General features: G+C 45.5%; 1 protein-coding gene across 1 annotated transcript in view; it reads right to left on the bottom strand.

Annotated features, from left to right (window-relative positions):
- LOC130402238 (immunoglobulin superfamily member 21-like) overlaps positions 1–15670 on the bottom strand; it is a 127931-nt gene extending 112261 nt beyond the window's left edge. Inside the window, exon 1 of the mRNA XM_056606380.1 lies at positions 15132–15670. Within this exon, the coding sequence (XP_056462355.1) occupies positions 15132–15270 (139 nt within the window). The 5' untranslated portion in view covers positions 15271–15670. The remainder of the gene's footprint in view (positions 1–15131) is intronic.
- Positions 15671–15897: the final 227 nt, after the last annotated feature.

The raw sequence follows: 15897 nt of genomic DNA, 5'->3' as shown, positions 1-15897 counted from the left end.
CCCGGTTTCTGCCTGGTATGCATCTTAGCTGCTACCTAATGGCATGGATCGGAAACCTCTGCAAGTCTATTTGGTTCAAATCAATGGCTAAATAGTAAAACAAAAAGCATAACAAAGTGAATGAAGTCAAAACCTGCTGTCAGTTCCAAACAAAGAAAATGCCAGTCAACGGCATGGTCACGTTGTTACCGGCAACATACATGGACAAGGACATGTTAAGGATGAATAAAAGAGCAGGACAAGGCTGGTGGATCATGGATTAGTAGACACTAAGATCTTGAACATGAACATGGGAACGTCTCCAGTGGAACACGTGAAGGCCCGTTTGCCCAAGCAGTTCGCAGCGCAGTGCCAACACCTGTCGTGGGCCCAGGAGATTAGCTCAATGAACTATTATGACAAGTCCTCCAGCGATAAAAAGGCTTTGCAGCAACTGCGATAAACACTATCAGAACTGGCAGATGTGGACACAGGATGATCACACTAACTCAGCCTTCCCTAAGACCGCATCTGGACGTCTTTGTGATGCCGTTGTGGCGATACAGAAAGCTCTAGCCTACCTATCCCTTGGGAGAAAAAGAGTCTGTGTGTGTTTGTGGCGTGTTGGGATGGAGCCAGTGAGTTTCCATGAAGAAAAAATAATCTGTTGTCATAAAATGTACACAATCCCTACCAACCTCCCCCCACACACTTCCATCTGCACGGCTTCCACTCATTCAGACTGACGTCAATGTGCAGATTAGAGCTTATTTTCCTCTCACCGTATCTCCTCCCTTTTTTTCCACACATAATCTGGTTTCTCTCCAGCGCTGTATTCAATGGCTGAGATGACACTGAATAGCCACGGACACCAGCAACACACACACACACACACACACACACACATCAAAGTGGAGTCACAGCGATGGAAATATGTGTGTGTGTGTGTGGATGGTGGTGTGGGATGTCATGGGAAATGGGAATAAATATGTCTCAACAATGCCAGGGAAGAGAGAGGATGCCACCTTTTGAGAGGAGGGGGACCATTTCTTTCCATTCCCTCTGTAGGAAAACAGAGATAGCAAATGGGGTGGATTTGAATATATTAACGTCAAATGTAATTATATGCCAATGGGAGGGATGTATCCGAGGGCTTGTGTGTGTATAGGTTGATAAAACAACAAAGTCATCTCTTGAGTGAGTCATCTGCGTCGCGGTGGAGCATGCCCGCCTGCCAGCAGGGAAAAACACGAGTAGCGACAAAGATTATCGAGAAGTAAACTTTCTCTGGAGTTCGCCTCTCCTTCCCCCGCCCCGCCCCTCGACAGGCCGCCGGCGTGCGACGGCCGAACCCTCCCCTCTTATCATCCCCAGAGTTGTTGTGCTTAAATGCTAATGCTCTTCACGTTGCTCCTCGTCACCCTGACACGGGGTGCACGTCGGAGCACAAGGACGCCAGGGATTCTATCACTTAGAGTGGAGGTCAACGTGACGCTGAATAACTCCCGCCTGCCTCCTCGTCGACCGCGGGGGGATATACAGTGGAGGTGCGCGGGGGTTGTAAAGTAAACAGTGGGGGCTTGGCGATAAATCAGTGTTCTTATGTTCTTAGAGATGAAAAATCATCCGTGCATGGCGACTCTGAGGCTTAAGCCCCGTGTGCGGTGATGAGCTATGAATGCAGAGATAAATGGCGCACGGCACTGGGTCTGCCAGACGCCTATAATAAGTAGCCTTAATATGAGGACCCGGCGGCATTGCAATTGTTATTAGTCAGCAGCCATGTTTCAACACGATAAGCAGAAACACACAGTACACATTGTGATGCAGGGAAACCGTGTTTGGAGAGCGCACAAGCAGCCCATGATAGCACAGAAGCCATCACACATTAAGCAGAGGAAGAAGAAGGCGGTTTGCACTGCAGTATAAAGTAAAGAGGGAATGACACATCTTAACATGCAGTTTATAGAGAGCGAGTGTGCAGCTCAACGCAGATCTGACACCGTTTAGCGATGCAACATGCTCAGTGGAGATCACCATTACAATTCAAGACGGGGCCAATCCTCCAAGATGCTACGGACCAAAGCAGGCCTTCTCTCTCTCTCGCTCTCTCACGCTCTCTCTCTATCTCTGCAACTGCAGCTGCTCAGGGGAACCGGAGTGATTTGAACCTCCCACACACACACACACGCACACAGACACACACACACACACACGTACAGAGACACACACACACGTACAGGCGGCGAGAGAGCTAGGCCTCGTCCGTTCAGCGAGGACCTTCAGGATTAGAGAGGGGGAAGTAACAGCGTTGTTTCAACTCGTCGCCCTCGGCGCTCACGTCCCTGCCCTCATCATGGCCGTTTCCACCGCCACTGCCCGAGACGGCGAACGCACCCCAGCCATCCATACAGGCCAGAGGCAGGGGGTTCTCTATGCCTGGATACTCTTTCTTTTAAACTCGTCTCTTACATCGTCTGAGAAGCGGGTAGGAGGACAGTGAGTGAGGACAGATACGGGAGGTGATGGATGCAAATGCATTACTTGCAATGCTGGAGACATGAATATCTGCTGATGCATAAGCGAAAGTAAGATGCGATTAGAAAATATTCATTGAAGTGATTACAGTTTGTGCACCGCCTCCCAATGACCTTGAACAGTGATGCCACGTGATAGTTTAGCGTGTAATTGTTATACACCACTGTAATGTAATCGTGTAACCTTTGATGGGGGCTCTCCATTTTTGGCAGAGGAACCTGAAGCGAGGGGAGGGAGGCTGGGTTTGGCCCTGGATTCTGTTGCATTTGCGACGCAGGGGCCCAGGGGAGACGCAGGCCCCAGTGGTCGTCCCCGCAGGCCGGTCGAGTTTTGAGGTGAGCCCACGGCTTACAGGGCTTCCTGTGACTGAAGATTGTTAACGCTCTTACAACCTGTTATATATTTATTTTGTCTACAAATAGAGCATTTTAGCTCGGCCCCAAAATGTCAAAGACTGTACTTACACCCCACTTTTTGGGGTGCAGAATGTACCGTTGAAAGGGAACAAAGATATTCTATCCATGGAAAACCCTGGTTCAGCATCGGCCCTCCCTGGCATATGGTTCTTGAATGTGTCAAAGAACAACGTAATCAGTGTCGTACTGTGATGGGGAATCCCTGTACACATTTATAATTGATAAAATATCTGCTAAAACACAGTACTCTGACTTTAGGACCAAATGTCAAACTAATGGTATCAGAGCTATTAAACTGAGGTACTTTCTGCTATATTGGCTAAAGTGTGTATGATTTTTTTTTTTTTTACATATTTTGATTACCTAGAGCACCGCTGTGTAAATGTTCAGCCTCCTGGAAAAGAAACAACGGCACATTTTAATTTGGTCAAAAATAATGATGTGTTACCTGAGCCATTAATAATACTTCACATTTACATTCACGCCATCAAGTCCACAAAAATAGCAGTGAATTACTATTGTATGCAACAACACAATGGCCTCTTGAGGTCAATTTGATTTTTTTCTAAATGAAAGCAATTTCGTTTCAAGTGCAGTAGTCTGCATCGACAAAAAATGAAATCTAAAAGCCTTCAACAAAGCTGTCATTTCTGGGTCACCATCCTGTTTCAAGTCTAGCCCAGGCCTTTGCTTCTCTTCACACCAATCTGGGCTTTCAATTTGAAAAGGAAACCGGGGTAAAAAGTAAGTGGACAACCTTCCCATTCAGTAGTGTGCGGTGAGTACTGGGTACAGGTAAATAATCTCACATGCGTATGCTTTGGATTAATAGTCAGGAAATTTCAAAGCCTTGAATGCTCCAGGAACCAGCAATTCCATTTTGCCTTCTTTTTAAATGAAACGTTTCGAGGTCGATAATGGTAGTGGGGTGAAATCGAAAATAGGTTCCGGTTCTTTGTGTGCTTCTTGACACTCTATATTTAGCTGAAATGAATCGCCACATTTGAATGGCTTTGAGGCGCTATGTGTATCCCCCAATCTTACCACTGGGAGACACTTTCCCCACTGTGTCTTAGGGAGTCCTTCCTCGGGTTGGACATGTTATACCACCAGGTGTGAGCGTGATTAGCCGTTACAAGCCGTTTTGAAAATCTGCGTCTTCTGACATCACTATTGGGCGTGTCCACCTAGATCTGAGCTGGATAGATGAGCAACGTTTGCTTCAGTCCACTGGGTAGGCTGGTAGACTGATCTATCCAGCACTCATCTAGGTGGACACGCCCACTTGTGATGTCAGAAGACGCAGATTTTCAAAACGGCTTGTAATGACTAATGGTTGTATAATATGTACCACCAGGTTTTACTTTAAAGGTCCCATGACATGAAAATCTCACTTTATGAGGTTTTCTAACATAAATATGAGTTCCCCTAGCCTGCCTATGGTTCCCCAGTGGCTAAAACTTGTTCTAGCTGTTCTGCTCGCCTTTGAAAAAACGGAGGCTCAAGCGCGCTGATTTGGAATGTCTTTATTTATGTCGTCATAAAGCATCTAAGCTCCTCCCCTTACTCTGCCTGGCCCGCCCAGAGACGTTGGCCCGCCAATGAGACACGACCGTGCGAGCGCCACATGTGTGTGTGTGAATAGAATACACAAACTGTAACGCAAGTGCTTCTTGTCGGTTCTTTGACGTCTCTTGTATTTCCACAACGAGAGTGTTGTGGGGGTTATCTGAGCCATGGTTGAGAAGGAATTGGGGGAAAGGAACTTTGGCTTTGACTCGCTGAAGTACATGAACTGCGACATGCCGCCGGTTGCCGCGAGGCACCATCGCCCGGCAGCGGGCAGCCGGCAGCAGGCAGCGAGCGGTTCAGTCTACTTCGGATTGATGTGAAAGTGGAAGAACCAGAGACGTCACAGAACTAGGGATGCAAACAATTAATCGATTATCGATTAATTGTCGATAAGAGATTACTCGATTAAAATAAATTACTTGCAATTAATCGCATTTTAACCCGTAATTCCCCAACCGTCCACGTGAGGGCGCACTTGACGCCAGACGTACTTGACGCACACGCGGGAACACAAGCGGGAACACAAGCAAAGCAGGGCCGTGTTCCAATACCCGTACTTCCATGAGTATACTTAAAGGGAGTATACTATCCGCACTGGCTACTACGTTAATTTTTCAGATGTGAGTGCTGTTCCAAATCGAGTAGGCTACTCCGTGGTGCACTAACCGGAAATTACGATCACGACTGCCGCCGTGGCTCCTCCCCCGCAATAAACATCCCGCTTTGAACGGTGAACTCTTTACGCCTAGCAGCTATAAAAAGCTATGAAAACTATAAAAACTACAAAATGACTATTAATGCAGGCTATGTGGAAAATGCGCCGACTTTGGCTCAGCCTGGCTCCGCCTCTTCTGCTACGTAGCTAAGAAGGCTGCCGTTGAGTACGGGGAGTGTCCTTCGATCCACACTTCACGATTAGCCCGTTTTGAGTACGGCATCCGGGTCCTTGAAGTATACTTCTTTTCGCCGGATCTGAATTGGAGTACTGCGTACTCGAATTTTGGCTAGTAAGTACGGACAGTACGGGTATTGGAACACGGCAGGACAAGACAAACGAAAAGCGGGACACTGACACGATGAAGAGGGCAAAACGGAGTGCAGTATGGAGCCACTTTAAGTTGGATAATGACGACAAAGACGCCAAATGCACAATATGTGGAAGTATTTTAAAGTACAACAACTAAACGACTTTGTTGAATTACCACCTAAATGTGTCACATTCAGAAGGAAATTCAGCTTCTCAGAAGAATTGCCGCTTATCAATTAATCGATCATCGATCGATAAGATGAAACAACTATCGATTAATGAATTACTCGATAATTTGCATCCCTACACAGAACCCGTCGTTTGTGATCATTATATCGTCTGGAGGCGCACACAGCTTTTGGCCGTGATAATATGTATTATATGATATAGATATCTATGTATTATATGATAGTATTTAGAGCTCCAGGACTGTAACGCAAGTGTTGCACACTTCCTTGTTATTTGGATAACCGTTCTGCTTTTGGTGTTATGGCTCATAACACGTCGGACTCTCGTCTCTGGTATTTCTACAACGAGACTCGTAGTGGGGGTTATCTCAGCCAAGGTTGAGAATGAATTGGGGGGAAGTAACTTTGGCTTTGACTCCCTCAAGAACATGAACCACGACACGGAGGAGAAAGGGATTGTTGGCGGCGAATGAGGGACCACCAGGTGCCTAAGCGCTCCCCGGCAACAATCCCTTTCTCTTCCTTGTCGTGGTTCAGTCTACTTCACATTGATGTGGACGTGGAAGAACCAGGAACGTCGGAGAACCCAACGCGGTCATTTGAGATTCATAATATCGGCTCACACAGCTTTTGGCCGTGATAATATATATTATATGATATAGATATCTATGTAGGCTATATGATAATATTTAGATATAGAGCACCAGGACTCACGTGTGTTCTAGAATATTTACAGAACACGGCTAAAGGCTGTGTGCGCCTCGCCATTGCGATGCATCCACTGTAAACAGAGCGCATGGTACCGTGGCTGCAAGATGCTCAGGGCCACACCCCCACCCTCCTCCTTGACCCGCCTCGCTCCTCCTCATTTGCATTATAGCTACAGACGCCAAAACAGCGCATTTGGGGGAAGCTCAATGTGCGACTGGCTCGGAGTGGCTGTAACTCTGCACCACGGCCGAATTTCGGGAACGTCTTTGAATACTGTGTTAGTTGCCCACTTATACCTACATTAAAGAATACATAAAATAGCATGTCATGGGCCCTTTAACTTGACATATGCTGCGCCATCCCGATCTGGCCACTAGGGGCCACCAGGGCGGTCAGTAGGTGCTAGCCAGGGTCAGCGGGGAGCCTGACACCCGACCGACGGCCGGTCTGATGCAGCTGAGCGCGCTCAAAGCCCTCAGGGCCTGCTGTCAGGGGAGATTTATCGGAGTACAATTGACCATTTTCCAATCCGATGACTGCACGGTGCCAGGGAAGGGATATTAGGATCTTATTTTTCCGCAGTTGTATCTTTCGAAATGAGGGTACGAAAAGAAAAGGGCCATTATCAATGCAAACCAGCCCCTTGCGCGCCATAACTCTGTTAGCGACTGCCGCTGCTGCACATTGTGGACACTTCCTAGTTAAGAATCGCAGATTAAATGCAAAGAATGGCAGAGGAGCCAATAAGAAATATGGCTGCTGCAAGCGAAATAGTGTCCTTTGAGTGGCACAGGATAATGTGGTTTAAATTAAACCGCGAAGTTCACTACATGCTTTATAACCGCGGGTCTGAGGGGGGTGGGGGGGGTCAAAGGATCCAGAATTCTATAGAGATGTGCAACAAATCACACCTCTGAGTATATTCTCTATGCATTGATCTTTGCTTTCATTTTAAACCTGCCTGCAGAAACCCATTTGAGGATTCCTACGAGGGGAGATGGAGAGAGGAACACATCAGATTATTTCCAAAAACAATACCAGGGCGGAATGTAAATTAAATGAAACAATGGAGGTCTGTGATTTCTGTGTAATCATTTTATGTAACTGCCGAGCCCGGCCCGAGAAATAAATCCCAGTGATTGTGAGTGTAGATAGCTGTGGAACCAAAGCAATATCTATTCTCACCTCCAGTGACTCAGAGCACGGGAAGGGACAGTGTTGAGGGGCGTGTTGCAGATATAGCATGGCTTTATTTGAGCCGCCGCTAGCCTGATGCAATATATGTTCAGCGCCACGCCGACCCGCCGCGTCAACCCGTCCGAGTCGGGTGGAGACTCGATTCAACAGGCGCAAAGACCGAAGGATTGACTCAATCGACAAACTGCACGGTAAAAATGTACAAAGCAAGTAAACACACTTTTTTTTTTGAAGTTTCAGGTTCAGGATGGAGCCTGAGCGTTCATGTGTGTCACGTTATTCTGCAAAGAAATTGGAAGGAGCCTTCATGTACCACATTTCAATCTATAGATAAATATATCCATTCATCCATCCTTCTATTCATCCATCCTCCCAATTATTCATCGCTCAATTTTCTTTCATTTCACCCAGCCATCGATTAATCTATGCCTCAACTCATGCATGAACGCATTCATTCAGTCATCCATCCATCTATCCCTTGGTTTAAACATGAATGCATTCATTCGTTCAGCCTCCACCCCGCCTTCTTGCTATCATTTGTGGCTACGTTCAATCTGCCCATCATGCACAGGTACGTCAGAGGGTGCTTGATGTTTGAAGGATCTTTCTTTGTTCACCTCAGAGCCGAGACCAAAGCACGAGGTCATCTTTATGGATCTGTTTCCTTCTGTGTTTGGGTGGATTCCACAGCGAGGGCAGAGGTAGGCCTGGGGAGAAGAAATATACTGAAATGCACAAAGCGACGGAAGCTAAAGAAGAGGCAGTGAGGCTTGATGAAAACCAGGAGCTAAAAGGGGCCGGTTCCCCTGCAGGTAGCGTCTAAGGAACAGCCGCAGCCACAGGCTCCTATTCCCCTCGGCTGCCCGCAGATTCTGGCTTTGTGCAGTTCATTTGGAAATGAACACACAGCAAAACAATAAGGCCTAAAAAAAAAAAAAGTTTGGTTCCTGTTGGTTGTCAGTTGAGGTCATGGGTAGGTAGAGAATTTATTTTTTCCAGCGGCAGCGAATGATGAAAGTAGGTTGTTTTCATTTAAAAACGAGAGAATGCGCTCATCCTTGTACAGAATGAAGAGGTGCTGCAAAAAAACAATATATATATTTTTTTAAGCTCATAAAATAATTTGGGTCGCACACAAATGGACAGGGTCGGTTGGAAACCGGAACCAAACAAAAAAAAATTTTAGGCCTAAGAATGGTGAGAGAGAGAGAGAGAGAGAGAGAGAGAGAGAGAGAGAGAGAGAGAGAGAGAGAGAGAGAGAGAGAGAGAGAGAGAGAGAGAGAGAGAGAGAGAGAGAGAGAGAGAGAGAGAGAGAGAGAGAGAGAGAGAGAGAGAGAGAGAGAGAGAGAGAGAGAGAGAGAGAGAGAGAGAGAGGGTTAGAGACAGAAAGAGACAGACAGTGTGAGAGACAAAAAAAGAAGGATAGAGACAATCCCTACAGATTCAAATCTTTCTGTCAATTATGTGCGAACACGCAGACACATACAAGTTCTTTCCTGCTCCACTGACAGCATCTAAAAAGAGCATCTAAGGGGAAATAAGAAATTAATTACGTTTGTCAGGGTGTTCCACCGGGACAAAAAATGAGATTAAGGATAAAGGCCATTAATTAAGATCTTAAGAAAAACATCCTAATCTTTTTTTTGTAAAAGACCATGTCACAGTTATACGATGATAAAGAGTGAGAGATTTCATTCATATTTTTGTAAAGATCCATGATTACAAATCTGAGTGATAAACAAGGGATAAGTACAGTCAGCAGTGAGTACATTTGCCTAGTTTGTTATATGACTCTCAGGTAAGACATTTATAAAAAAGTTACTTCTGGTTAAAAACAGGAAACAATACAAACCTTATTACATTCAGCCTGATATAGCCACTGTCCAAATATACGTCAATTTGATGTTTGATGCCAAGCATCTCGAGGAGTGGCATCAGAGAGAATACCCCAACTGAAACCATCCAAGTGGAACGTCAAACATTCTGTCAGAAAGCTGCGTGTAAAAGCGTAGTCAGTTCTCACCTCAAAGGTCAGCATACCACAATGATCCTGAGGTTTGGCCGATCTCAAAGTTCAGGAGAAAGAATTGTGTTCTCTCTTCATTTCTAACCACTGAGGTAATGCAGGATTGCCAGAAGCACCAACAAGAATAATGTCCTGTGCTTCCATAGCTCTGATGATCACGCTGGTGCTAACTGCTAACGCCATGGAAAGAGTGACCAGTGTGTACTCACTTTCACCTTTTCCTAAACACACCGATTGGAAGTCAAGATACCCAGGATCCAGAACTATGATGCTGCATTTCTACATTATTAATGGAGGACTGCAGCCAGGCATGAACCCAGGTTGAAAGAGTAGAATGATCCCAGATCAGATGCACTAAAAGGATGTGTTGTACATATCACATGCCCAAACCCCAGTTAAACAGAACATAACCAAGTGATGGAGCTATATTATACTACACATCATACTATACATCACACTGCACAAAGGAAAGAGAACGCACACGTTGCCTTGAAATGTAAAGTCAGAAAATCATTAGCTTCCAACAAAAGCAACGGAGGAATAGCGATGCCTACAGCTAAACAAGATGACATTAAAAGGTATAAACCTTAAGTACCATCTAAAGTAGTTGAGTGTTAAACGAGGCGTAAAACCACTGATGCATTTAAGTAAAAGCTATTGGTTTCATAAAAGGGATCCATTTTGAATTGCAAGCCCTTGACTAAGTCATATTTTGTGCAGGACTGGGCATTAATATCTTTGGGGATAAAAGCATGACCACTCTGTGAAACACTTGATTAAACCTTGAACCCCTACCGGTTGCGAATATTTTGCAAGCAAAAAGAGAAATGAATGAATCGTCACACATTACATACATGGTACAGCTGTCTACGACAAATCCGCCTTCTTCACTTGAGTCACAATTGCAACAAGGCTAAGCAAATACAAACAATCGGGAAACAAAGCTAACTAAACACAGATCAACACCCCCATAGACTGCTGGTCTGGTGTGGGCCCAATCCAACACACTCCAAACCCTGAACCCCTTCTTCACTGCTGTTTACTCAGAGCTCAATACTATTTAATTCTGCCCCTGGCATTAGATGCGTGAAACTAGGGCAGAATCATTACGAGGGTGGAATTAATGGTTCAATTAGGATTTGGGAGTTCATGACTTAAATTGACTCACGGTCTTGGGTGAAATAGATGATGACATCACAAGACGGAGTGTCGTACCAGACGCATAATGGACAGGTCACCCTGTAAAGCCTCCTCTGTGCCTACCTACTGGTGATCCCTTTAAAATGACCATTTTGGAAATCACGATATTCACAATAGTTTGTCGGGAAACATTTACATCTCCTCTCGCACAATAAAGGTCCCCGATGCGTGTTACCTGATGGTCTTATACTTCAATCGGTTCGCGACCCAAATTATCTTTTAAATTGACATACATGTGTAATTTATTGCATAATACTAATGGGATGGTCTGTCAAAATAATTGTCCATTGCAAAATCTTAAAATGTATGAATCTGGGTCGACACTCCCACTTCTGACGTCATTTTAGGCTACTGGAGTTGATTTTGAAGTGGCCTACGTGCAGGTTAAACGGTAGTTTTTATTAATGGGTACATAAAGCACTCAAAATATGTGTATTATTTATAAAATGTCTCAAATAGTGTTAAAGTCCATTTTTCGTCGTTTTTGGCAGTAACGGGTGTTTTCTAACGCTATTCGGCGATGACGTCACGTTGAGGAGACGTGGTGGAAGGTAGCCTCAGCCTAGTACTAGAACTATGGCGTCTAAGAGGTGGAAAGAATCACAAATAACATGTATGACGGCCCACAGCAGTATAATTTCGAACCTGTCAGACGTGAGCGGGCGAATGAGGAATTGCCGAGAACTGATGGCGGTCAAAGCCAATTAAATGCATGGTCAGAGGAGAATGAGTGCAGAGTTGCTATCATTTAACAACGCAGCAACGAGCGCTGGAGCTAGTCAATGAACACTAGTGCATGCAATAACGACACTTATTTATTTTTACTGTCAGTGAATAGCACCAAGTGAAAGTCAACAGCGATTATGTCGTAACTACCGGGAAACTTAGTCAGAAGATCTAGAAATAGTAGGCATAATGCTAGCTATGGGCTAACTTAGCCTATCGGACAGCAATCATTGCACTTGCAAATGAGTGCCTGCAAGTATAACCGTTCGTGGTGTGACATTATTTAACCATCAATCTACCGCAAACACGACCAGACAGATGTACATTAAACACATACACAAAGCACACCGTCCAACCCGGCGGATGCTGACGGACAGCCCACAACAAGCCAAACATCACCACGGCGGGTGTGCTCTCTCGCTCGCTCTCGCACGCCCGTACTACACAATCACTCCAACTTATCCAACTCCAAGGCTAGGCTGCTGCTAAGAACACAACTAACCACAAGGCCTTCATAACCATGCAGCATGCAGAAGCCGAAAAGGACACACGCAAAGTCGCACACACTCATCTTATGCAAAACAATCCGTTTTATCATCAACATTCAGTCACTGCAAAGATTTAAAGACTAGCCTCTTACCATGAGTAAGAATGGACCCAAAGTACGTGATTGATACAGTCTGGTTTAGCTTTCGCTTGCTATCCGTTTTTAGTATGACTTCTCAACATTACGTCTTTCTTGTGATAGGCGCACATGGCTAATTTGCATACGAGCACAGGATTGGCTGGCTCCGCAAGGGAACTAATATAATTTATTCTACTTCATTTAAGAATGCTCGATTCTGATTGGCTGGGAGGGGTGCATTAATCCGGCATATTGCCCGCTGATTTGTCGGTTCTACTTGCTGCTGACTGAGCACAGTAGATCAATACGCCGCTTGCATCGTTTTCTATCACATACATTTCCAACATGGGGTCCATAGTAAAAATAAACCAAGGAGTGCATGTTTGATCGATCATCATTAAAGCTGACTTGATACGAATGTAGCAACTACGTTATTAAACTAGTGATCCAGCCTTGTGTGGTTGCTATAGAAACGAGTTACCTACAGCTGAGCTAACGTTATTCACCGGAGTTCTAAAGGGAACTACTTTTTGAGGGAGATGAACTTAAACAGAGTATACATTTAATAAGCATGCAATACGAATAAGAAAAAGGCTAATTATTCAAGTATTGGAATTGTTTTATTATGTTGGCCGGCGCGAAGTAGAATAAACGGAATAATCACCGAGAGGCCGGGCAATAAACAGTTTGATATGCCCGGCTCGCGGAAGGTTACCGCCCGAGACGAAGCCGGGCATATCAAACTGTTTATTGCCCGGCCTCTCGGTGATTATTCCTTACATATTTAATTATCTTTCTATCTGTCTATCTATCTATCTATCTATCAACGCATGGGTGTAGTTTTAATGTGATGTATTTTGTGTATGCCCAGTCAGATTTGTTTTCTCCCTTATCTGTGTGGTCGTGTAGGCTATACTGTCTGAGCCGAATCACCTAAATGAATTCCCGACGTGTAGTTATATTAATAAAGACTTGACTAGGCTATTTATCTATCTAGGCTATTAATCAACAATTATTCGCCGAAGGCGAAGTGAATAGTGGGGAATAGCCCCCGAGACTGAAGGTCTATTTGTTGTTATTAGCTGACATTTTGCGATGAAAACAATATCGAGTTTGAGATGTCAATCATTGGATATTGCCCAATATCCCGAGATAGCAAACCAATCAAATTGCGCCATCTTAGGAGGTTCACGTGTAGTATATACTAACTATACATAATATCTATGTATTTATCTATGTATCTGTATAATCTGCTGAACACTCTCTTACTAGTCTCTACTCTCAAGGGCCTCAATGCGGCTCTGGTCCGTGTCTCCCCAACGTGACGTCATGCAATGCATTCTGTGGGAAATGAGAATCAATAGCAAACCGCTAAAATAGTAGGGCCTACCTACTTTTTCGTATTACATTCCGTTTTGTGATACCTAACAACATTAAATACAATAAATAACAGTTTAAATCTTAAATACCAACAAGCAAATTGCACAAATTCGTTGTAAAATAAACCCTGCAACATGGCCTTTAACCGACAACAGCTGGGATAAAACAACCCCACTTTAATACCAGGTCAGAGGTGGTGGTAGCAGCTCATCACATTGACCACATGGTCTATCGGTGGCTCTTACAGTAGACCCATTGACTGCTGTTGTTCAACGTGGGCCAGGATAACACAGGGAAACTTTTGGACTCAGACTAGTCGACTATTATTCTGATCTAATAGCCTACTCTGACAAAAATGACGAACTGATACACAGCCTAAAAACGATTCCATGTTCAACAGAAGATAATATAATATGTGTGGACATTTCTCTGTCGCTCCTGGGTTGAGCCTGTCAAACTCCTCTCCTGGGAGACAACTGGAAAAAATTAATGCGAGAATAACTTCCAGTCAAGTGTTCCGAACACTGACGTAGCATCATGAGGCGTGGATAAGTATACTGACCGATGGCCAGTTGTTGCCATGATTTCTGAGGGAGACCATCCAGCAAATTAACTGCTCCTTTTGCACTTTTATAATTGCTCAGTATGAGCTATCGGGGAAACGACGGGGGGCGCGGACGTCCTCCCAAACGGATGAACAACAGGGCGTGTTTAATGGTCACAGCCTCAAGGCCTCGGCGGATGGCCAGGGACTCGACCAGTAATGGACAAGAGGTGGATGCAATTTCCATCCCATCATTGTCACGTCGTTACCTCTTTGCCAATAAGCATTGACACGCCGTTAAGTTTAATTTAGCCATCGATCCCTGAATCCGACGCGTAATCCTACAGCATCAAATGCACCCAACCTTTACCCCGAGAATAACCTCATCATCAACCGCTTATAAAAAATACATTAGCGTTTTGGATATTCTCATTTTTAGCAGAGCAGCACAGAGAGGGGGGGGGTGCACGACAGGAAGATGCCGTGACATATTTCAAGGCAGTAACTTTGAGATCTGTTGCAGGTCTGCCGCTGGTCGTACCGCAGCCACGGCCACACTCATCACGTCTGGAGAGGACAGCCTGCTTGTCTGTACCATGCGTGTGCGTTTGTAAACGCTATTTATACAGGCCTGAATTAAATTCGGATTATTAAGACGAGCCGATGGCAAAAGCCACTTTTTTACCCATCCTCAAACTGCATGCCCACATGCCACCGTCGTGAATCCATGACCCGTAATTATTAATAACCGTGGATTTGTCTTCCCCCACTTGTATGTCTTGGCGTAAAAGTTGCACGGTGATGAAGGACATCGCCGCCCTTCAACTGATTCGTTGAACCACCAACATCACCGCCTGCATTACATCACAGAACGGCACCCGCCGGTCCCTTTCCAAATCGAATACGCAACACCGCGCAATGGAAGGTTTCGAAAGGGTTCCGACCGCCGCGGAAACGATGAGTGCATGGAGAGATGGAGAGATGATCCGAGGACTGGCTTACCCACGGCTAGGTCCAGCAGGTCCGCGCACAAGAGCAAGCACAAAGAGAAGACGGTCATCTTTCCCTTATTTCGCAATAAATCCCAAACTCCATCTGCGTTCACATGCTCTCCGCTCTGGGGCTGCGTAATCCCCACCATGCCAAAGGGATGCGACCGACAGAGGCTCTCCAACTATTCATGGTGCAGTTCAAGAGCGAGTGGAAAACGGGTGAAGTTGGCCGAGATGACACCGTGGAGAGCGACGTAGTCGAACATGAGACCTGAACGGACGCGGAGGAGTTCTCTAAAAACCGTATCAGACCAGTGGATCTGCAGTTCAGACCAGAGGATCTGCGGTTCAGACCATTGGATGTGCGGTTCAGCCCAGTTGATCTGCGGTTCAGGTCAGTGGATGTGCGGTTCAGCCGGGAAGCCGAGGAGTCGAAAGCGGATGGAATGAAAATCTGCTCCTCAGTCAGTGAGTGTTCTCGTCTCTCCCCTCTCTCTCTCTCTCTTCCGCTCTCTCGCTCTCCCTCACACTCCCTCTCTCTCTCCCTCTCGTTTGTACCTCCCTCTCCCCCTCGTTTTCACCCCCTCTCTCTCTTTCTCTCTCTCTCTCGTTTTCACCTCTCTCTCTCCCCCTCGGAATCTCCCTCTCGTTTACTCTCTCCTTCTCATTTACTCTCTCCCTCTCATTCCTTCTCCCTTCCTCCCTCTCTCACCCTTTCGTTTTCACCTCTCTCCCTCGGGCTCTCCCTCTCGTTTACTCTCTCTCTCTCTCTCTCT

This window comes from Gadus chalcogrammus, chromosome 13 (assembly GCF_026213295.1).
Source record: "Gadus chalcogrammus isolate NIFS_2021 chromosome 13, NIFS_Gcha_1.0, whole genome shotgun sequence".
NCBI lineage: Eukaryota > Metazoa > Chordata > Actinopteri > Gadiformes > Gadidae > Gadus > Gadus chalcogrammus.
The sequence above is the reverse complement of the archived record's forward strand: the minus strand, read 5'-3'. Positions and strand labels throughout refer to the sequence as shown.